General features: G+C 61.8%; 1 protein-coding gene across 9 annotated transcripts; it reads right to left on the reverse strand.

Moving 5' to 3' along the window:
• Window positions 1–3,064: 3,064 nt before the first annotated feature.
• Window positions 3,065–21,274, reverse strand: SBK1 (SH3 domain binding kinase 1). 9 transcript variants are annotated; one of them, XM_064153200.1, is made up of 5 exons: window positions 14,308–14,395; window positions 8,738–12,887; window positions 6,768–6,970; window positions 6,460–6,662; window positions 3,065–5,774 (listed from the first exon to the last, which is right to left on the reverse strand). In XM_064153200.1, exons 3-5 carry the CDS (start codon window positions 6,961–6,963, stop codon window positions 4,992–4,994), a joined length of 1,182 nt encoding a protein of 393 aa, XP_064009270.1. In that variant the 5' UTR covers window positions 6,964–6,970; window positions 8,738–12,887; window positions 14,308–14,395; the 3' UTR covers window positions 3,065–4,991. The 9 variants fall into 9 exon arrangements, with proteins under 9 accessions (XP_064009270.1, XP_064009267.1, XP_064009269.1 ...); XM_064153197.1 differs by having other exon boundaries at window positions 8,738–13,523; window positions 14,308–14,371; XM_064153199.1 differs by having other exon boundaries at window positions 8,738–13,071; window positions 14,308–14,344.
• Between the last annotated feature and the right edge of the window lie 1,885 nt (window positions 21,275–23,159).

A 23,159-nucleotide genomic window follows, 5' to 3' on the forward strand; every position in this document is an offset into this window, starting at 1 on the left:
GATGCCAGCCTGGCATCCATCACTGGCACTCCCAACGAGTGGATCATTCAGTTATTTTTACCCTCAACCTCCAGTATTTTCGCTGGGGCTGCAGCAGCTCACTCAGCATCTCTAAGCAATGTAGGCAAAAATGGGCAAAACCCAGCTCCAGAAACCAAGGCTGGATGAAATCAGAGCAGGACAGGCTTGGCTGAGAGCCACAGCCAGGGTCTGCTGTGTTTGCATGGGATGCTGGCAGGGCTGGGCCTGCAGCACCCTCCCCGTGGTCAGCACCCACACGGCCTTAGAGTCGTAGAATACTTTGGGCTGGGAAAGCTCTTTCAGCCTCACTGCCCTTCTCTGGACCTGCTCCACCCTCTCAGTGCCTTCTCTCCTGGCCCCCACCATGCCTCCCCCTGCAGCCAGCCATAGGGACCTGTGCTCTGGGGAGTGCCCAAGGGCAATAGCCAAGGCAGCGGAGTGGCCACCTTCCTGGCCAAGATGAGGGGCAAGCTCACAGGGGAGGTGGCAGGTGATGGCTTTACCAGGCAGGGGATGGCTTTGCCAGGTGGGTAATGGCTTTGCCAATCAGTAGTGGCTTTGCAAGGCAGGAGATGGCTTTGTGGGGAAGGGAATGGCTTTGCCAGGCAAGAGATGGCTTTGTGGGGAAGGGAGTTGGTTTGCCAGGAGAGAGATGGCTTTGTGGGGAAGGGAGTTGGTTTGCCAGGAGAGAGATGGCTTTGTGGGGAAGGGAATTGGTTTGCCAGGCAAGAGATGGCTTTGTGAGGAAGGGAACTGGTTTGCCAGCCAGGAGATGGCTTTGTGGGGAAGAGAATGGCTTTGCCAGGCAGGAAATGGCTTTGTGGGGAAGGGAATGGGTTTGCCAGGCAGGAGATGGCTTTGCAGGGAAGGGAATGGCTTTGCCAGGCAAGAGATGGCTTTGTGGGGAAGGGAATTGGTTTGCCAGGCAGGAGATGGCTTTGCAGGGAAGAGAATGGCTTTGCCAGGCAGGAAATGGCTTTGTGGGGAAGGGAATGGGTTTGCCAGGCAAGAGATGGCTTTGCAGGGAAGCGAATGGCTTTGCCAGGCAGATGGTAGCTTTAGGCAGGAAGGAGTTGCCATGCAGTGAATGGTTTTGCCAAGTGGACAATGCCTTTGCCAGGCTCGCAGTGGCTTTGCCAGGCAGAAGGTGGCTTTGTCGGCCAGGTGGCTTTCGCCACAAAATTGGGGTCTGAAGGTTTCACCTGGAGGCAGGCTGCCGCCCCGCTCCGGCTCTCAGCATCCCGAGCTCGCTAAAATTAGCCTCGTCGCTTTGAATCTGCGGCAGCGCCGCTGCCGGAGCCGGGCGGTTGCCTTCGGAGACCGCAAATGGCAGCGGCTCCTTTCTCGGCGAGCGGGGAAGGGGAGGGTCCTTCCAGCCAGCGCTTGGTGACAGCGACATTGATTTCCCAGACCCTTCGGCGTGGCCAAGGCTGTATTTTTAGCTGGGGAAGAGAGAATAAAATAAAATAGTACTAATCCCGTGTCAAAGCAGCGCTGATGGGAAGGGAGGGGAGCTCGGAGCCTTCGCTGCGGAGCTCGGGGATGAGCAGGAGCTCGCTGCTTGCTTACCCACATGCCCGCAGCAAGGTTGGAGATGCTCTGAGGACCTGCTGCTGCTGCATCTTAGAGACCACGACCCGGGCACTGCCCCCCTGCCTTGCCTCACTCCTGCCCCACGCAGCCCCCCACCTCTGGGCTGAGCACCCCGAGCTGGGGGGCCCATGGAAGGAAGCAAGGAGACCTCCCGAGACCCTGCTCCCAAGGGATCCTGCCCCAGCCCCTTGGCATCCCCTACAGCCATTTATCTTCCGGTGCGGGCATTGCCTTCATCCCTGCTGCCTTCATCCCTGCTTCTCTACTTCCTCCTCCTCCTCACTCTTCCCCACCCCGTTCTCATTTCCCCCAAGAAGACTTTAATGAAATCTGCCCTTAATTAAATCCACATTCATTTGCATAATTGCCAGGAAATTGAAATTAGCCTGTGGACGTGGCTGGAATGCGTTCAGTGCATTCCTGCCTGTTTGGAGGGGGCTGCACCAGGGGTGGCAGGGCTGGGGCTGCTGCCACCCTGGCCCATTGCCCTGCTCTCCTTTCCTTCTGTCCTGAGGGGGCCAAGGCAGCTGGGCATGGGAGGACAGGAGAAGGTGGGAAGAAAGAGGGCCCCAGCGCTAAGGCAGGGTGAAGGCAGGTAGATCCCCCTGGAATCTATGGTACAACCACCATAGAATCCCAGAGACACAGTGGGAAGGGACCTCTGGAAATTACCCAGTCCAAGCCCCTGCTCAAGCAGGGCACCCAGGCAGCTTGCCAGAGCAGCATAGTGCCCAGCTGCCCTTGGAAGCTCTCCACACAAGGACACTACACAGCCTCTCTGGGCAGCCTGCTCCAGGCCTCCAGCACCCTCACAACAAACTACTTTCTCCTCCTGCTCAGATGCAACCTCCTGGCTGCCACTTTGTGCCCATTGCCCCTTGTGCTGTCCCTGGGCACAACTGACCAGAGTCTGGCCTCAACCTCTTGCCCCCCACAGCTCATTTAGCTCTTGCTGAGCACTGCTCAGATGCCCTCTGGGGCTGCTCTTCTGCAGGGTCTCAGCCTTTGCTCCTCCTAGAGCTTCTCCAGGCCCCTCAGCATCTCTGCAGCCTGCCCTGGACTCTCTCCAGCAGTTCTCTGTCTCTCCTGAACCGGGGCACCCAGAACTGGATCCAAGACTCCAGATGTGGCTTCTCTAAGGCAGAGTAGATGTGGAGGACAACCTCCCTTGCCCTGCTGGCTGCACTCTTCATGGCCCCTAGGGCACCACTGGCCTTCCTGGCCACAAAGGCACATTGCTGGCTCCTGGAACTTGCTGTCCCCCAGCACTCCCAGCTCCTTCTCCTTGGAGCTGCTTCCCAAGAGGTCTTCCCTCAGCTGTGCCGCTGCAGGAGGTTGCTCCTCCCCAGCTGCAGGACCTTACCCCTGCCCCTGCCGAAGCTGACGAGGTTCCCCAGCAGCCAACTCTCCAGCCTGGGTAGGTCAACATCGTTTGTGTTTTATTTAAAAAAAAAAAAAAAAAAAGAAGCCTTCAGTGCCAGTGAGGATTGTTGTTGCTTTTTGAACTGTGTCTTTGTCGTCTCTGAGCCGTTGCCGTCCTGGGTTTGTTTTTCATCCTTTTCAACAGTGACAAGCTGAGGTAACGTCTGTGACACTAAAGCCTCTCCTGCGGGGAGAGCCCCAACCCCACAGCTGAGGGAACGGGAAAAGAGAACCCAACAACCTACCCACACCGCGACCCACAGGAACAGACACCACACTTGGGCACCCCTCCGCCAGGCAGACAGACAGACAGACAGACAGACCCCCCCCGCCAGGAGGTGCCACCCAGCGAGCCCTCCCCGGGGTGGCCGGGATCCCGTATCTACATTATTGCACGAAAGGTGGGGGACAGGGAGGGACCTAAGGCAAAGAGGAGGAACAACCGCGCCTAGTGTCTCTACGGCAGGGCAATGCTACGTCTACACCGGGCCCGCGGCCCCGGCACCGTGGGTGGGCAGGTGGGCGGGGGTGGGTGCCACTGGGACAGCGGGGGCAGCGGCACTGGCGGGGGGCACCCGCCTGCTCTGTAAACTGCTGCTGCTGAATAGCGTTATAGCCCTTTGTGTGGGAACGAGGGGGGACACAATAGGGGAGTCCCCACGGCACCCACCCCACAGGAGGGAAGCCCGAACCATGCCAGGGCTTGGGGTGATGTCACGCCGGGGTGCCCCCACTAGGCTCCCCACCCAGCAGAAGGGAGAGCCCCTCACTGCCTTGGGTGCCCAAAACAAGGAAGAGAAGTGTAACCCCACACACACACCCCGCGATTTTGTCACTAAGGGGCCACCAGTGGCTCCTGCCACCACCCCCCTGCCTGGCCGCAGGGGAGGGGAGCTGGGGTCTGGGGAAGGGTGACAGCAAGGAGAGGCGATGGGGACAGCACAGGGAACCATGCGGACCTTCGGGAGCCCGCTCAAAGCCCCCTCCCTTGCTCCTCGGGCTGTGCAGCCCAGTCTGGAGATGCACCATTGCCACCACCTCTTCCAGTCCCTGGGTACAAAAAGCCTGCAGAGGGGACAAGGGGACACCACCGTGACAGAGCCACCGGCCCTGAGTGCCCAAGCTGCCAGAGAGCTGGCACCATGGCCACCTGCCAAAGCCCGGAGCGCAGCTCCCGGCTGGGAGGGGCCCCGTCCCTCGGCGAGGATCTGGAGGGGCCCCGTCCCTTGGCAGGGGTTTGGGGCTGCCTGGCAGAGCTGGGCAAGGGGACAGGGGCGGCTAGTGGCCGGGACGCACAACGACACACAGACAGGGACACTTGCTACATCGATGGCTGCCAGCACCTCCCATGGCAGGGAGGCAGCCGGGGCTGCCGGGGAGTGCCAGGCTGCTGGTGACCCCCCGGCTCCCCATCTCCAACCCAGCGCCCACCTCCCCATCCCCTCCTAGTCCCCACTAGAAGGGCAGGGGCTGGTGGAAGGGGGCAGATCCCCACCCACCCTCTCTCCTCAAAGGCCTCCTCCACGGCGCGGGGTCATCGGCCTTGCCTCGCCCCAGCCGGGGCTGCAGGGCTGGGGAGAGCCGGTGGGGGCTGGCAGCCCCGGACCCCTACCCCGCTCTTCCTCCCCCGTACTGGGAGACTCCTCTTCATGCCACCATGGAGAGAGCCTTGGAGGGGGCAGTGTGGCCGTGGCAGGGCCAGGGGCACCGACATCGTCCCCTGGCATCAAGCGGTGCCCTGGGCCAGGCTCCGGCTGCCAGCCTCAGCCGGGCAGGGCGGGGAGGGGATCAGCATCCACCAGTTTTGTCCTTTTCCTCTTCCGTTCTGTTTTTTTGCTTTGGGACACCCAGAGCCGGTCCCGGCTCTCGCCACCACCACGAGCGACACCGCCGGTGCCTGTCCCCGGGGCGGGGGGCCGGGAGGGGCCGGGCGGGCCGGCGCCACGGCGGCGCCATCAGACGCAGATCTCTATTGCTGTGGCCAGGACCATCTGCCCTTTGCCTTTGTCTTGCCGGCCGTCTGTCCTGCCGGCCGTGCCCGGGGAGGCCAGGCCGGGCTCGGGGCCGCGGGGGCCGCTGCCGTCGGTCAGGACGGTCCTCTTGAGCGGGGCGGGGGTGCAGGGACCGGCCGGCTCGTGGCGGTGCGGCCCCGCCGGCAGCTTGTCCCCGGCGTGCTTGCGGGAGCGGTAGGAGGGCCGGCGGCGCACCTCGGCTATCAGGTCGCACTTGATGAAGTAGAAAACCTCCTTGACCGGGCAGCGCTTCTCGGGGTCCAGGGCCAGCAGGCGCTGGAACATGCGCAGGGCGCTGTCCGTGAAGCGGCGCCACTGGGAGGGCAGCCCCCCGAGCCGCCCCTTCTGCCACCGCACGAACTCCTCGAAGAAGGCGTCGGAGGCCGCCGCCGCCTCCCAGGGGAAGTTGCCGGTGAGGACGCAGAAGATGAGCACCCCGAAGGCCCAGACGTCGATGCTGGTGTCCACGGCGAAGCCCTCGGCTCGGCCGGCCTGGCAGACCTCGGGCGCGGTGTAGGGGATGGTGCCGCTGATGCGCTTGACCCGGCAGCCTACCTTGCGCGTCATGCCGAAGTCGGCCAGCTTGACGCGGCGGCAGTCGCGGTCGAACAGCAGCACGTTCTCGGGCTTGATGTCCCGGTGCACCAGGCTCTTGCTATGCATGTAGTCGAGTGCCAGCCCCAGCTGCTGCACACAGCGCTTCACCAGCTCCTCGGGAAGCCCCACCTGCAGGCGCGGGGACACGGCATCAGCCACCTGCCACCAAGACCTGTGGCCATCCCACCAAGCCCTGTGGCCGTCCCACCAAACCCTGTAGCCGTCCCACCAAGCCCTGTGGCCGTCCCACCAAACCCTGTGGCCGTCCCACCAAACCCTGTGGCCGTCCCACCAAGCTCAGAAGCTACCACATCTCCATATCATCACACAACTGATGTGGTCACAGCTTTTATCTGGGGTGCTCTCTGCTGTAAGGAGGCAGGTGGTGGGTTCTGGACAGCCTTTGGATGGGTGATGGGTTTGAGGACCACCCAAGGGATGAGTGATGTGTCTCAGGGCCTCTAGGGGATGGTGATGTGTCCCAGGCTGCTCTAGGGATAGATTATGTGTTCCAAGCCACTCCAGGAGATGGTTAATGGGTCTGAGGCCACCCCAGAGAAAGGTGAGGTGTCTCAGGACACCTCAGGGATGGTCCCAGGCACCCTGGGAGTGGACACTGGATCCCAGATCGCCCAGAGGATGGGGGATGGGTGGCAGGCCTGCTTGTGGTCAAGGTTCACCCCACGCAGGGATTCCTAGTCCCTACACATGGAGCCCCACCTCACATGGCCATCAAAGCACAGCAGCAGCTTTGCTCAGCACCTTGGCGTGCACCTCCCCAGCCAAGCTTCCCCGGCAGGGGCAGGGGTCCCACCTGTGGCGGGATGATGTCAAAGAGGTCTCCGCCGGGGGCGTACTCCTGAGCAAAGACGTAGCAGTCCTCGGTCTCGAAGACCACGTCGAAGACCTTGATGATGAAGGGGCTGGAGGAGAGCGTGTTGGTGATGCTGAACTCCCGCAGGAAGTTCTTCAGCTTCGTCTTGCTCTTGTTGACGAACTTCAGGGCCATCTTGGTGCCTGTGGTGATCAGGGGACAAAGGTGAGCCCCGGGCACGGCTGGGATGTGCCGACCACCCTTCTCCCAGCACAGCCACGTCCCCTTTGCCCTGCTGCTTCCCTCACCTGTGCTTTTGTGTGACACCAGGTCCACCTTGCCATAGGTGCCCTTGCCGAGCTCACGGATGAGGTCATAGTGCTTGCTGATGTCGGTGCCCGAGAGGGTGCGGATGGCCAGGGACTGCATGTCCTCGGTGATGAGGGGCACCCCGCAGCAGGCCAGCTTGCGCGACGGCTCCTGCTCCACCGAACCCGCGCTCATGGCTGCGCTGCAAGGCACAGGCACAGCACCGCTTCTGGAGGGGGTGCAAAGTCACTGCAACACAGCCCGTCCCCTCCCGTCTCATTCTCTCCCATCCCATCTTGTCCCATCCCATCTCATCCCATCCCGTCCCCTCCTGTCTCATCCCATCCCATCTTCAGTTCTGGGAACCATGGTGCCTTGCAAGGAGGCTCCAGGCTCCTTGCCTGCTCGGAGCAGTGCTAAATAGAACCCAATCGTTGCCACCCCTCTGTCCCCAGGGACCACCAACCCAATGGCTCTGCAGAGGATGCTCCAGCCTCCACGAAGGCTGCAGCCAAGCAGGGCAGGGACAGGGTCTGCTGTGCCCCCTGTGCCTCCAAACTGAGGTGATATCTGAGACAAAGTGAGGATTTAGGACATGACAGAGCCACAAGGACAGGGACATGGGTGGACACACAGACACACAGAGGTTTCCTTATTCCAGCCACCATGCACAACAGGATCTGGGGACCTTTGGTGCCCCCTACCACTGCCACAGTCCCCAGTGAGGATCCCAGAGCCAGACCTGTCCCACCCACCCAGTGATGCCCTGAGCAGTGCCAGGGCTGTGGCACAGGCCTTGAGCAGGACACAGTGGCTCTGCAGTGAACCACTCCAGTCCTGACCATCCAGTGGCATCAGCTCTCTGCTTTCCCCTCCCAGAGTGCCCAACCAGCAGCACCTGGACCACAAGATGGGCATCCCTCCTCCCAACAGCCCAGCACTGCTTTCTTCTAGCCCTGGGCACGCCCACAACAAGAGCCCATCTGGGACTCATCTTCCATACCAGTGAAACTCCCACAGGGGCCAGCTCTGGTGGTTTCAGGGAGCTCCACTGCTTTCCACCACCCCCAGCAGCACAAACCACAACCCCTGTGGGCTGACCCACACCATGGGCATGCACGACCTGCATGGAGCAGGCCCTGAGGCCAGAGCTTGTGGGCACCTCAGCAGGGAGAGCTGGCAGCAGTGGCAAAGTCACAGGACAGCAGCCGAGCAGGCGATGCGTTATATTTAGGTTTGTGATGTGATTTCTCAGCAGAGAGGAGAGAAATCCCTCCTGCTGGAAACGAATCCTGCTGGGCGCCAGGACTAATGGTGCTCAGCTCCAGGATGGGGCTGGAAGTGTGGTGGCTGGGGACATGATGTGGGTGCTTCGTGGCTGCAGTTGTGGGCTCGCTACCCACAGAACACCCATACAGGTGAGCCCACGACTGCAGAAGGTGGAGGCTGAGAGCAGCTGTGCCAGAGGGTGTCCTGTGGGAGGGAGCCCAAATGATGCCCATGCAGTCACAGAGGGGCTGTGACAACCACCCCAAATGGTGCCAGACACCCCATGGGCACTCACAAAGCACCCACAGCATCTCAAGCCTTTTCCAACAAGGCTGAGCCTGGTCTCAAACTTCTCCATCCTTTCTTCCCACCATCACTCCACTTCACATCCCAGTGGAGAGCTCATCTCAATGGAGTGGTTATCCCATAGCAGGACTCATCTCAAAGCGTGGCTCATCCCAAGGCAGAGCTCATTCCAAAGCAGAGCTCACCCCAAAGCAGAGCTCAAACAAAAGCAGAGCTCATATCAAAGCAGAGCTCACCCCAAAGCAGAACTCACCCAAAAGCAGAGCTTAACCCAAAACAGAGCTTAACCCAAAGCAGAGCTCATCCCAAAAAGCTCATCCAAAAGCAGAGTTCATCTCAAAGGCTCAACCCAAAAAAGGACTTCTCTCAGAAAAGGACTGATCCCTAGGCAGACCTCAACTCTAAGTGGAGCTTGTCCCAAGGCAAATCTTATCCCACGGTGGAGCTCATCCCATGGTGGAGCTCATTCCAAGGCAGACCTCAACTCTAAGTGAAGCTTGTCCCAAGGCACATCTCATCCCAGGATGGAGCTCATCCCATGGTGGAGCCCATCTCAAAGCAAATCACATCTCAAGGTGGAACTCATCCCAAGGAAGAGCTCAGCTTTGTCATATATTATAGTGTTTTTTTCCTTCCTGGGAAGTTGGGCGAAAAATAGCAAAGGAACTTCACCATCATGATGTTCCAAAAATGTGCCAGCCTGACTCATCGGATCTCCGGAGCAGCTCTCTCCAGCGCCTTTGATTGGCCCCTGCAAGAGCAGCTCCATTTCAGCGTCTGGGTGCTGGAGGTGGAGGTGGCTCAGCGCCGCAGCTCCATGGATCCTGACTAAAAGCAGCTCCTAGCGTCCTGCAGGAAGAGCTCTTGTCTACACTTGACTGCACAAGCATGCTCCTCGCTGGCGCTTCGTTACCCGGTGCTGGAATGCCATCATCCCAGCTGGCAAAGGTGGAGTTGGAGATAAACACCTGCTGGTGGGATAGGAGAGAGGCGGGGAGGTGAAGGACTGGTGGCTGCTGAGAGCTCTCCAGCTCAAGGGCTCTTTGCTTATTCCTGTGGCTAATCCTGATGGGTTTTCCAGGCAGCTTCTCTCCGACTGGTGACCGAGAAAAGCCCAGTGGCAATGGGTGCCCCACCGTGCCGAGTCCTCTTCTTGCTTCTGGATAGGCTTTATGGAGCAGGGAGAGCTGCTGTGGTGCAGGTTGATGGGGCAGACTGCCAGGGACACTGCCAAGGATGCTGCCAGGGACCTGGGCACTGCTGGGATCTTGCCATAGCACCTCCATTACACCCAGCTCTGTCAAAGCCTAAGTGAAGCGTGGAGCATGGAGCCAGTGCTGGCCTCAGGAAGCGCCAAGCAGTGATGGGTGGGCAGGCAGCAGCATGCCAAGGGCAGAGCAAGCACAGCTGCAGAAGCTTTCATTAACAGTTGGAGTAGTCTGGGAAACGTGGGCCTGACATCAGCAGCCTTGGGCAGAAGGAGCAAGGGCTCCTCTCCGGCTGGTGTTTTGTGCCCACCAGGACAGGGGGACAGTAGGACATGGTTGGGACAGTGCCAACACAGTAAGAGATGTCTCCAGCCAGGCATGACCAGAGTGGAGTACCCTCATCTTTGGTCACCTTCTATGCCAGTGCCAGTCATGCCCATGCCTACATCTGTATGGCCACATGCCAGGCTGTCAAAGCAGCACAGGGTCAGGGCCTTTTCCTGGCACACCAGCTGCAGTCCTGCCTCCACAGCACGGCTTCAAAGCACCAGAGAGGAGCCAGCACCACACCTAAGGGGAGCCAAACCTACCCTGCCAGCAGGGCTCCCCAGCTCAGCTGATTAGGGTGTTCTTCATGAAGGAGCTTTCAAAAGCAAGAAGCAACACCACACATCCCAGCTGAGTCCTAGCAAAGGTCTCCATGGCACAAGACCCCAGACCATAGCAAAGGGGCAGCGAGGATGCTGCCAAGTGGCACTGGGAGCCCAGTGCTGCCTGCAGGCAGCTCTTGTCGTCATCTCCACATCCTGAACCATTTCTCCTACTATTCAGACTAAAATTGTTCTCTGTTTAAGCTTCAGAACCATTTATCTCATTGAGTGAGGAGGATAATCCACCCACCTCTTCCTTGCTCCCTGGCAGGTATTTATAGGCAGCCACTTGTCTCCTGTCGGCAACTGTCGGCTCCATCCCCAACACCACGGAGCAGCTCCCGGGAGGATGGCATCCCATATCCAGAGCCCAGCATCCCACCGGGTACTGAGGCTGGCACCGCCAACCCACTCTGCTCCCTGCAAAGGGATTCTTCCCTCTGCTCCGCATCCCTCTCCACATCCCACTCCACATCCTGTTCCACATCCTGCTCCACTGCACACCCAGCCCTGGGCACATGAGCTCTGCCAGTAAGTAATTGCAAACTCATTACAAGCTCATCGAGAGGAGCAGAGGCTGCCCAGGAGAGCTGCCCCAGGCTCCTGGCAGAATACGCTGCTGCAGCTGCAGCTGCTTGGAAATGGAGAGGGGCAGGGGAAAACCCCTCCCGCCACAGCGGCAGAGCGGCAGAGCAGCCGAGCAGCCGATCCCTGAGCGGGGTCAGAGGGAAGGGCCTGGCTGAGCCCCGCACAGGGTTCTGCGGCCAGGCAGCAAGGCACCAGGGCTCGAACCGTGGGCTGCTCTGGGGCAAGGAACTGAGAAGATGAAGGGAAAACCAGAAGGGGCAGGGGCTCCTCAGGACCCAGATTTCTGGTTTGGAGAGGGCAAGGGTGAGAGACAGTTGACAGCAGGCCGGGCACAGGCACTCGCTGCTCTGTCCCCGTGGCTGCCCCAGCTGCACCACATGGATTTGGCAGAGCTTTGATCTCCTCCATCCCCATTCCCAAACCCTCCCACTGCTGCAATGCTCATTAATTATGGTGTAATTTGCCTTAGTTATTAGCAGGCAACACTGACTCCCCCCAGCCTGGCAGGGCACCCATCGGGAGGGATCTCACTCCCAAACCTCCCCTATTTTCTCCAAACCACACGCAGAGCCAGCCAAGTCTTCCAAGGAAGCACTTGGTCACCCAGGGCCATCCCTGCTCCCAGTCCCACATCTCCCTGTGCTGCCCTGCTGCTGCCCATGTGGTTCTGGGTGCCAGCAGTACCTTGGCTGTGCCCCACCTTGAGCTGCTGCCTCCTGGCATCTTACTCTATTTCCAGCCTCTTCCACCTCCTTTCCTGCCTGACCCCATTCAGGGGACATCCTCTCATCTCCTCATTGCCACTGGGACCTATGTGCTGGCACAAGGTGTTATTAGCTGTGCTTCCCGGGTGCAGTGGCATGCTGGTGCCCAGGGAGGGTTCACAAAGGCACCTTCACCAAATGAGGACATCTCCATGGGGTGGGAACCGGTATCTTATCTCACCAGAGCTCAGAGTTGTAGGGTACCCACCATGTCCAGGCATCTTCCAGCCAAGCTGGCCACTGCCTCCCAACCATCAAAAGCAGCAGAACACAGGTGGGCAAAGGGCCTTTTGCCCATGTGCCACTCCAAGGTCATGCAAAGCTGCTCTAGTCAAGCCCACAAGGGTGCCCACGAGGTGGCTGGGCATGTCCAGCACAGGGAAATCAGCCAGCAGCTGCAGGTGTTTTGGTTGCAGCTCCTCTGCCAGCAGGCTGCCACCTCAAGGGAGTGGCCCCCATCTCTGAGGCGATGGAAGGGGCACGTTTCCATGTGCTCACACCTCCTGCCAGCTCCCTGGTGGTGCTAAGGCACTGGGAAACGCGTAAGGATGGCCTGTACTGTGAATCTGAACCAGCACCAAACCTCTGCCGAAGCACCCGCAGCAAGTGTGACCCCCCAGTGCCCCCAGTCTGGGGCACTCTTCCACAGGTTGGCACTGAATCCCCAGTTATCCAGAGTTTCTCATACCAGCTCCTTGCCCAGACCACAGCAGACTGCTCGGCACCAGAACACCCAGTAGCGTGTGGGCTCCCAGGCTGGGGGGCTGCTGTCCCGGCAGCGATGTCCCAGCTGCAGGGCAGGGTCAGGCCTTGTCACACCCATCCGCAGCATCTCCCGTAGCCGCAGCCACCTCCTATCCCAGCCATGAGCCTGTGACAAGGTTCTTCAGCCTTCAGTCCCGGGATCCAGGTTCGCAGGCAAATTCGGGACGAGGAAATAAAGCAGAGCCGGGGTTCTCTCCTTCAGCAGCTCACCAAGGGATGGGTGGCAGCCGCTCCTCGGGGAGCCACCGCTGTCCCCTCCGTGCCCTCCACGCTTCTCTCCCGGAGCTGCTAGCAGGACTTTCCCTGCCCTGGTCTGCACCGCACCGGCTCTGTCCGTCGGCCCCGGACGGCAGGATCTCTGCCGCCCTTCATGGCTTCATCCTGCCGGGATTGCTCCTGCCGAGCGGGGATGGCTTCGTTAGGACTTCAGCTCCGGCAGCCTGCAGCTCCTCCCGCCCTCGCCGCCGGGACTCTCTGATTACTTCATTGTTTGATTGGTTTCATCAGCCTGTCATCAGCTGCCTCCCAAAACTCTTCCGTCAGCGCCGGCAGCGTCGCACGTTTAGGATCTGCAAAGACAAATGCCCCGAGCGGCACCTGCCGCCGTCCGCCGGTGCCCGCGGGCAGCACCAGCCGGGGCCTCGGCCTCTCTGGCTCTCGGGGGCAGTGGGACATGTCACCCTGCTGCAAAAACCAGCCTAGGCTCCGCTCCAAGGGGCTTCACGGCCTTGACACGTGGTGCCATGTCCTGCCCTGCAGGAGACCCTCATGACCAGAGCTGCTGGAACCCTGGCACTGCCCCAGACGACAACGAGGGGGCTGCCTCCGCTTCTGCCCTGCTTTGCCATCGCTCCCTCACCCCTGGCAGGGCACGGAAAGACCCCGTTCACTGCCACACCACAGGCACACCGAGACCCAGGCTTGGCACGCAGGCACCCATCTCCAAGGCTTTGCCAATAGCGAGTCTGGCGCAGAGGGGTGCCGAGACCCACCTGCCCCGGGCCCCCTTTGGCCCTCACCCGTCCCCGAGCTGTTGCACGGCTCCCGGCCGGGCAGAGCCAGCCGCCCGCGGGCAGCGCGCCGGCGGGGCCGGGGCTGAGGGAAAGTGGGTCACGCTGCCCCGAGCCGAGCCGCAGCCGGGAGAGCCTGGTGTGGGCTGGAGGCCGGCTCCAGTGCCCGCACAGTGCTGCCAGGCGGTGGGAAACCTGGGGAGACGATGAGGAGAGATGACAAGGGAACATGAGGAGGGGAGATGAGGGGAGACAAGGAGAGCTGAGGGGGCTGTCAAGGGCGGGGGGTGAGGGGAAACGGCGAGGGGAGATGATGAGAGATAAGAGGAGGAGAAGCGAAGGGAGATGAGGAGGGGAGACCACGGGAGGAGACAAGGGGGATGAGGGGAGATGACGAGGGGAAACAAGAGGACATGATGAGAGATGAGGACGGGAGATGACAAGGGCAGATGGCCTGAGCTGCCCCCTCGCCGCTGTCCCCTCCCGGCTCCCCTTCCCCAGCGTTTTTCCACCTCAGCGCATCCCCCTAGAGCCCCTCCCCAAGCATCCTTCGGGAGCCTTTTCTTCCTCGGGAATCGGCCCAGGGGCTAGGGCGGGGTGGGGGGGAGATAGCTCCCGCTCCGCCACCACCCCACTACCCCCCCCCGGCTCCATCCCCGCTTCCCTCTCCGACCCCGAGTTTGTCCTCGCAGACGCAGGGCCAGGGGCAGGTGGCACCGACCAGGGAAGGGCGACACCGTGCCGGGGATGGGGGGGCGCGGCCGAGCCCCGGGGTCAGCACCAGCATCATCCGGTAAGCCGCCGGTTCTGCCTGGGGTGATCGCTCCCCGTTCACCCCAGTGGTACCGAGATGGTTCTTTAGGTCTCTCCGCGCCGTGCGGGCAGACAAAGGGCGGCCCCGCCGCGCCCGCCGCCGCGCCTGCCACCGTTCCCTCCCCGGCCCCCATCCCTTCCCATCCCTCCGCCGCCGCCGCCTTACCGGTGGGGCGCGCCGCCGCGCCCCGGCCTCGGCGGGAGAGGAGCCGCCGCCGCCCGCTCCCCTCCCGAGGCCGCGCCGGGCTCATACCGCGGCCCCGCCGCCGCCACCGGGAGGAGCGGAGGGAGCGGAGCGGCGGTACCCCCCCCACCCCACACCCCCCTCCCGCCGCCCCGCCCCGCGCTCCGCCCGCCACCGGCACCGCCCCGCGGCCCCCGGGGACGGGGAAGGGGGGGGCGGAGAGAGGAGGGAACGGGGCAGGAGGCTGAGCCGCCGTTACACCGGGAGGAGCGGGAGATGCGGGGCGCTCCCCGTCCTCGATCCTCCCCAGCACCGGCGCTCCCCATTCCCGCTTCTCCCCGCTGTCAGCTTTCTCTCGCACCGGCGCTCCCAGCTCCGATTTCCTCCCCATCAGCACTCCAAGTCCCTGGAGATGCGGGGCGCTCCCCGTCTTCCATTCCCCCAAGCACCGGAGCTGCACATCCCTGCTTCCCCCCCTCACCATCGGCGGTCCCCATCTCCGGTCACCCTGCTGCCCGCCGCAGCACGGCTGCTCCCTAGCCCTACTTCTGCCCCCTGCCATTCCCAGTCCCCCCCCAGCTCCTCTCCATCCTCAATGCTCCCCTCTCAGCACCAGTTCCTTGCTCCCAACAGCACCATCACTTGCAGCCCCCACGCCGTGGGTCCAGCCCCACACAGGGGTTGCAAATGGGTTGGCTCCAGGTGGAACTGGGGGTGCTGGGTGCAAGGCTCCAGGGTCTACAGCCAAGCTGTGTCACCACCCTCTAGATGCTGGGGTTCAGCCACCTACAGGTGCAATGTGCTGGGTAATGGGGCTGGGATGGGCACCTCTGCAGTGCCCCACGCAGGGATCAGGCTCCTCACCCCTTCCCCATCCTGGCCACCATTCCACACAGCAAAAAAGACTGAGTCCAAGTTTGGATCCCTTGGAGTTCACCATCACCACCGCGGGTCTGAAACGTCCTCACAGAGGATCATGTCCCACTGGGGCAGGTTCCCTGTCTCACTGCCAGCACATCCCCATCTCCTGTTCCCCCCCCCCTCCGCCCTCCAATACTCCATATTCCTTCTCCTGGTGATGCCCACTGTGGCATGGATGTGCTCCTAGACGGTTGCTCCAAGCACTCGAGATGGGTGGCACCATCCAGATGCAGCCAGGGGAAGCTGCTGAGGCAGCCATGGCACAAGGGGTTCCTCTCAGCCTACTGAATGTTTGGCAACAAGGTCAGTGAGCAATGCCAGCACCAGGCACTGGCAGCTCCCGGGCACCTCCATCCCAGGGGACAGTGGCAGCTGTCCAGGAGGAAGACAAGGGGTCAGCAGCTCCTCAGAGCATCCCAGGGCACATCCCATCATTCCGGGTTTGTCCCTGTGCTCACCGGGACTGAGCAGAAACATCCTAAAAGGGCATGGTTTGCTTTGGAGCTTCCTCGACTCTTAACTGAGCACCTTTGCTCCTGTGGGGCTGTCCCATGCTCTGAGGGGTGACAGCAGGTTGTTTCCACGGCCATGTGAGCTAGCTGTGCCCACTCCACCAGGGCCATCCCACTGCCACCAAACCCCTTGCTGCTGGAGAGGGCAGGGAAGTGTCACCTGGGTGACTCTAATCCAGGCTGGGAGCAGAGCACTCAGCATTTTCACAAATAGCCTCAAATCAAGAGGCCAAATCACATTCTGACACTTGAATTCAGTGCCAGGCACTGCTGTGACATTATCACCCTTCTCCCATCCGGCAGCCACCCATGGCATAGGCAGCCTCAGGTCTGGGTAGTGGGAGAGTTGGCTTTGGTTCACAAGTGCCTGCCAGTCCTCTTGACGCCCTCTCTGCTCACCAGTCCCTGCCACAGCTCCCAGCACCAGATGAGAAATGCCAGCCCCCGTGTTACAGGAGGGTAGTGACCCAGCAAGCCAGGATGGCTGCTGGATGGGTTCTGAGACCAGGAAAGGGCTGCCACAGGGCAGGAGAGCATTTTAGAGGTGAAGGTGCTGGGAATAGGCATGGTGTGGGAAATGGGGCAGAGCTGGGGGCTCTGGTGCCACCAGAGAAGCAGATGAAAGCCACTACAGCCTTCCTCACGTGGATGGAGTAGGTTCAGCCCGTCCCTCCCCACAGCACTGACACAAGGCTCCTGTCCCCACGTCACCTGTCTGCCCTTGCCACGCTGTCCCCCGACTCCCGCAGCCTGCTGCTGGTGGCGTTTGGAGCTGTGGCTCTGAGCTCTCCTCCAGCTTCGCCTTATTTATAGCTCGGGGCTGTTTCTAGGTCAAGCCAGAAGCGGCGGGGCTGGGGAGCTGGCCTGGGGACTGTGGGGGGCCGCAGGGACAGGGTCGTATGCCCTGCACGTGTCTTGCCTCCCAGTGTCAGCACCTCGGTGCTGGAGGATGGGGCTGTGCCATGCCCTGCGTACATAGAGGCTGAGCTGGGCTGTGGCCAGGCTCTGTGAGTCTCAGCAGGGCTCTGTGGGGCTCAACACAGCTCTCTGAGGCTTAGCAGGGCTCTGTGGGGCTCAGTGAAGCTTTATGGGGCTCAGCAGGGCTCCACGGGGCTAGGCAGGGTTCCATGGGACTCTGCGGGGCTCCATAGGGCTCAGCAGGTCTCCGTGGGACTCAGGAGAGCTCCATGGGGCTTGGCAGGGCTCTTTGGAGCTCTATAGGACCCAGCACGGTTCCATGGGGCTCTATGGAATTCCATGGGGCTCCGTGGGGATCCATGTGTATCAGCAGGACTCTGTAGGGTTCAGCAGGGCTTGATGGCACTCAGTAGGGCTTGGTGGGTCTCAGTGAGGCTCTCTGGGGCTCAGCAGAACTCTGTGGGGCTCTGTGGGACTCAGCAGAGCTGTGTGAGACTCAGTGGGGCTGCGTGGGGCTCCTTTCGGGGCTGCCAGGCTGCAGGGTGGCATGTCGCCAGCACGTGGGTCACACCCAGACTGGGTGATAGTAACACCAGCAGCATCACTTGGTGCCTGCGTGGAGCTCGTGGTCCTCGCAGCACTTGCAGCATATTAATCACTAATTAAGATGAGGGAGCTGAAAGGAGCTGGCTGTCGAACACGGCTGTCACCAAGCTGGACCCCAAACCCTGCCACGAGCCTACAGTGTGCCCTGGGGTTTCTGCTGGGAGAGGAAGCATCCTGGTGTGTGCCATGGGCAGAGTAGGAAAAGACCTGGCAAGCCTCAGATACTCCAGGCCAGCCCAGTGCCCTCCAGAGGCAGCGTGAAGGTCGCTCGTCCCTTGCCCATCGTTCGGCGTCCCCTCCTGGCAGAGTGGCGCCAAGGGGCCGTGCCCCACACAGGACGTGTGTCGGAGTGCCAGAGCCGCAGGTAGCCTGCCACACTCGGTGCCATGAGCTGAAGCCTGCCCGGAGATGTCGGCAAGGCTGCTGCTGGGAAGAGCAGGGAGGGAAGCGGCGATGGTGACGCGGGAGCGGCGCACGCCGGGAGCCGCAGTGCCACTGGAGGGGACAGGCAGCTGCTGGCAGCACCTCCCAGCTGCTCTCGGGTGCTCCTCACAGCACTCAGCGATCCCGAAACCTCCTCCCCTGCCCCTGCGGTCAGGCCAGCACCTCCACGTTCGTTGCCGTGTCGCCATCGGGGTGCACAACCCGTGCTGGGGGCACCGCGTGTGCCCCTAGAGCCCAGGAGCAGCGCCCACCCAGGAGGATTTCAAGGCGCAAGGGGACCGTCGGGAGCTGTTCCGCAGAGCGCTGGGGCAGGAGTTAAGTGCCCCCCGCCTGGGTGGTCCAGCTGAATGCTGTGACGATGACATCGCTACGCTCCAGAGCTAACAGCGTGTCCCTGCCGTGGCTAGGGGCTGCCAGGAGCAGACTCCTGGCGGCTGCTCTCAGGGTAGGCACCGTGGGGCAGGGTCTGCAGCTCAGCTGCAAGGTGGGGACACACCAAGCTGCTTCCATTGCCTAGTGGGGTGCCGCCTTCCTCCAGTGCAGCCTCCCCCTGGCCCCATCCTGTGCTCCTGGGCGCAGAGGATGAACCCAGGCCATCCGGGTTGGGGGGCACAGTGCTGGTTCCCCTGGCACAGGCTGGGTCAGCACCTGCAGGAACCCTGGGCATGGTGCTGGCTCTGGAGCGCGTTGCTGAGCTGCTGGGGGAAGGAAGCAAAGTTGTTTTCTTTGGGATGGATTCCTTCTGAAAAAGAGCAGAACAGGCTGCTCTCGGCAGGGGTGGGCATTTGGGGGTGTACTGGGGTCACACTCGTGCTCCACTCCCGCCCCCCATCTGGCTCTGAATCGCTGTCCGGGGCCATGGCACTGCTGCGCACACAGCTTGCAGCATTTCCCATCCCATCGCCAGCCTGGCACCCTGGCACGCCGGCACCCTCGCACCCCAGCAACCTGGCGCCGCGGCACCCTGGCACCCCAGCACGCTGGCACCATCTGTCTCCGCACGCCCGCTGCCGCCTCCGCTCGCAGCCCGTTCTCCTGGCACCATCTAGCGAGGCTGCGGGGACAAACCGGCTGCTTCCAGCACCCAATGTCCCCGGTGGGTACCTCCGGCCCAGAGTGCCAGGCCCAGGGCCAGGCTTGCTGGCAGAGTAAGGAGCATCCGGTGGGTGCCGATGCTGGCAACTTCCCCCCGCCCAGGGGGAACCCACCCCAGTAGCTGCTGGGCTGGTTGTGGCAGGAGATGCCAGCCCTGTCCCCACGGGCTGGAGGCTGCTGGGAACTGGCAGGTGACAACTAAGGGAACATTTTGGGATGGAAGGCATTTGGGGACAGGAAGTGTTTGGGGACAGGGACCCCCACCCAGCACAGCCCACTCTGAAGCAGAGCAGCATGGAGCGAAGTCTCTGGGGACAAGCCATGGGTGCCCATCCCTCACCATACCCCTGCACAGGGAGGGGTGGTCCCCATGGCTGCCACACAAGAGCTCAAGCCACCACAATGCCACTCTGGGCACTCCTCAGCTGAGAATGCCAAACTTGTACCACCACAATGCCACTCTGGGCACTCCTCAGCTGAGAATGCCACACTTGTGCCACCATAATGCCACTCCTCAGCTGAGAATGCCAAACTCGTGCCACCATAATGCCACTCCTCAGCTGAGAATGCCAAACTTGTGTCACATGTGGCCTGAATGAAGCTGGTTGGCTCCAACCCTGAGTCTCTCAGTCAGATCCAGGGTCCCTCTGTGTCCCCCTCCAGCCAGCAGCCCCCATCCCCAGGCCTCTGTCCCATCCCCAGTCCCCCACTGTCCCCTCACCTCCTGGTATCTTGCCAGTTAGTGCCAAGCTCCTGGGCATCAAATTCCAGAAAACAAGGCTCCAAAGGCCATGATTTACACCAGATCAAATCTTATGGCTTCTTGCACAGCAGGAGGGTGGACAGACTGCCTGGGCTGGCACTCACCCATGGCACAGCTAGCCCTGCCTGGCCACCAGCCTGGCACCATGTGTCTCCTGTGGGCAGCCAGGGCTTGGTGGGAAGTTTCCAGCTGAACAGGGGTGAGAGCTGGAAGCTTTGCTCTGGGGGTGGTGGCTAGGGACAGGAGCTGGCAGTGGCTAGGTGCCACAGAGGAGCAGTTGGGCACGACATATGCCAGTGTTGACACCTTGCATCCTGCCCAGCTAATTCCGGGGCCGGCACATTTGCCTTGGCTGCTGCTCAGGAGCTCTGGAGGTGGGGGCAGGTGAGTCAGTGAGGGCCAGGCCTTGGAGGCTTTGTGGCCAACCCTCCCTGGGCACCCCCCAGCTGCCCTGGCACCCTAGGCCCTCAGCCAGCTCCTGCCCCAGGGAGCAGAGCCCAGGGACCCTGTCCTGGTGGGCAGAATGCCTCTAGGATGCTGTAGGTCCACACACCACTCCCATGGGCATGCTGGCACCACTCAGCATAGCACAGGATGCCCACCCTGAGCCCTGAAGAGCTGCTGCCAGGGAAGCCCATGTCGGATGCACACACCTGCTGTGCATACAGCCTCTGTCCAGCATGGCACAGCATGGCACAGTGCTGGGCTCCCCTATCCTCCACCCCTGCTCCAATGGAAATTTCAGCAGGCCGCTCTCATGCCAGGCATCATCCCCCATCCCAGGCCAGTGCCCTCTGCTCCCATGCCACTCATCTCACCGTGTGCCCCCACCACAGCATGCCCCACAGCCGGGCAGTGTGGCACTGACCTGTGCAGGTGCAGGGGCTGCAGCTCCTCTTTCTGGAAGCAGACGAAGCAGAAGGAATCCATGGCTGGGGTCTGGTGCCCGCTGTGCCCAGGTGAGGTGGACCGCAGGCCAGGCAGTGCCAGAGGGCTGTTGGCATCTTCCTTCCCCTCACCAATGGCACTGGTCGCCAGGGGCTCAGGCTTGCCTACCTGGGGCCATGGTGCCAGGGAGCCCCTTCACACAGCCAGTCTGGATACCAGGGCTGGCTGCTCACTGGGCACAGAGGCAGCACCAGGCTGTGCCATGTCCCATGTCATCCTCACTCCGGGGCCAGCAATGCTAAATGCCACCCTGGCACCCATGGTGCAGCTCAACTGGAAGCAGTACTGTTCCTCAGGGGGTGTGGGCAGGGAGCTGTGGTGGCATCACCCAGACCAAGGAATGTGGCAGGGCAGGATGAGGCCACCACCAAGCCCTGTGGTGCTTCAGAGGCTGGAGGAAGCAGCTGCCCTTCCCTGGCACCCAGTGCCCGTGGTGCTGCCAGGGAAAGTGTCCCCTGTGCTGCAGGTGGGGTCTGGCAGGATCCAGGTAGGTTTGGCAGAGTCTGGTGAAGTCTGGCAGGATCTGGCAGGGTCTGGCAGGATCTCGCAAGGTTTTATAGAGTCTGGCAGAGTCTGGCAGGGTTCGGCAGGGTCCAGCAGTATCTGGCAGGGTCCGACCGGGTCTTGCAGGGTCCGGCAGGGTCTGGCAGGGTCCGGCAGGCAGGTGGCCGGGCCGGGAGCGTCGCAGGCTGGCGGAGGAAAGTTGTGCGGTGTGCGAGCCGCAGCTGCACGGGGCTGGGCTGGCGGCGGAGCAGCCGCGGCTCTGACAGCTCCACCGGCGTGTGAGTATTAATAGCTCCAGAGCCATGCGGTGAGGCTGGGAAGTTAACTCCTTGGCTGCTGCTGCCAGCCCTGCCCAAGCTCCGCATGCCTTTCCCCGGCTCTGACCTGTTTGCTGCCTCAGGCTTTGCCAGCGCTGCAGCTGAGACCTGGCATACTCAGCACTGGGCATCACCACGGAGCCCGAGCTCTGTCCCCATGCCACTTCCTCAGGCTCTGCCCTCCAATCAGGGGGAATTTCCCTTAGCCTGGATGCCCAAGGATGCCCGTGGTTCCTGGCACCCTAGTGATGCTGGAGAAGGTGGCTTGGAATCCCTCCCTGGAAGGGGGCTGCTTCCCGCTGCATGGCTGGGCATGGTGGGGCATGGCAGGGCACAACATGCCAGTCCTGGCTGGGCACAACACGAGCATTACAGTACCTGTGAGCAGTGTCCCTGCCCCACAACTTGTGACCCTGTTCCGCAAGTGGTGTCCCTGCCCCACAAGTGGCATCTTTGCCCCGTGACACCCAGGAGGGGCATCTCTGCACCACCAGGGCAAGCCAGGGCAGCTGCCACAGCAATGTCCAGCTGCTTCTGGGGCACAGACCGGGCCACTTTGGCAGCAGCCCCTTGCCCTGCTTGCCTCGTGTCTTCACTGGGCAGCGCTGGACTCTTGCCATCCATCCTCTGTTGGGGTCAACTCAAGGACCAGCTCAGGTTCCCGAGTCCTTGAGGTCTGTCCCACAGTTCAGCCTGCACCCAGCACCCTGGGGCAGAAGCAGAGGCCGTGGCCTCGGGAGGCCCTAGGGAGGCTGCCCCTGGCTGGCCCTGGGCTTTGTCATCTCTCCCCGTGAATTATTCAGTCCGTGGCTGTGCCTGCAGCTCCTTTGCTCCAGCCACACCCCCTCTGATGGCTTTTTAATTGCTCATGGCCATAAAGCTCTTGGCCATGCTGCTCATGGGTCCTGTCTTCACTGCACACCTGCCCCAGGAGGGACCCAACCTGATGGTTTATGCCAAACTCATGCCCACCACCTTCATCCGTGCAGCTAGAGGGGTGCAGGCCTGTGTGGTCTCAGACCTAGGGCTGTGAGGAGGCCATGCTTAACAGCCCTGATGGGGTTCAGCCACCCCATGCTGGTCTCCATCTGGGCTGAGCAGAGACCCCAACCCCAGGGACAATTCCTCAGACCTGCCTCCAGCTCAGCTGCCTCCAGCATCCTGCAGTCAGCTGGGATGAAGCAGATGTCCTGTGGGGGTGCCTGAGGAGGAAGCCTGACTGCCTGTGCTCTCCTGGCGTGGCTGTGGCTATACTTGTGGGGTTGGGGTCATTGTGTGTCATCCTGCCCCTCTGCTGTGCCTGCTGAGACTCCCCCTGCAGTGCTGGGGCAGCTCTGGAGTGCTCAGCACAGCACAGACAGGGACCTGCTGCAGCAGGGCCAGAGGAAGCCACAGCAGTGCTGGCAGGGTGGAAGCTCTGCTGTCAGGCCAGGCTGGCAGAGTTGGGGGTGTTCAGCCTGGAGAGGAGAAGGCTCCAGGGAGACCTCCTGGTGGCCTTGCAGTGCTTCAAGGGGCCAGAAGAGAGCTGGGCACAGAGTTCTGAGCAGAGCCTGTGGTCGCAGGCCGAGGGAGGATGGTTTGAACTGCAAGAGGGAGATTGAGAGTGGAGAGGAGGAAGAAAGCTTTGACCCTGAGGGTGGGGAGAGCCTGTCCCAGGCTGCCCAGAGAGGTGGTGGATGCACATTGGTGGACCAGGGCTGGGGACTGACGCCACAAGACACAGGGAATTTCAGGGCTGGGCAGCAGGATGGTGGTGCCCATCACCCAGAGCTGGAGGCAGCATCGCCCTGGGGACGACCACCCTGT

This window comes from Pogoniulus pusillus, chromosome 13 (genome assembly GCF_015220805.1).
Source record: "Pogoniulus pusillus isolate bPogPus1 chromosome 13, bPogPus1.pri, whole genome shotgun sequence".
NCBI lineage: Eukaryota > Metazoa > Chordata > Aves > Piciformes > Lybiidae > Pogoniulus > Pogoniulus pusillus.

Bases quoted from the DNA above. Each gene is read 5' to 3' on its own strand.
- SBK1 (XM_064153194.1), bottom strand. From the start codon at position 20,514: ATGGATTCCTTCTGCTTCGTCTGCTTCCAGAAAGAGGAGCTGCAGCCC. The intron at 6,663-6,767 runs GTGAGGGAAGCA...TGATCACCACAG, and splicing joins GGTGTCACACAAAAGCACAG to GCACCAAGATGGCCCTGAAG. The intron at 5,775-6,459 runs GTGGGACCCCTG...CCGCGCCTGCAG, and splicing joins TTGACATCATCCCGCCACAG to GTGGGGCTTCCCGAGGAGCT.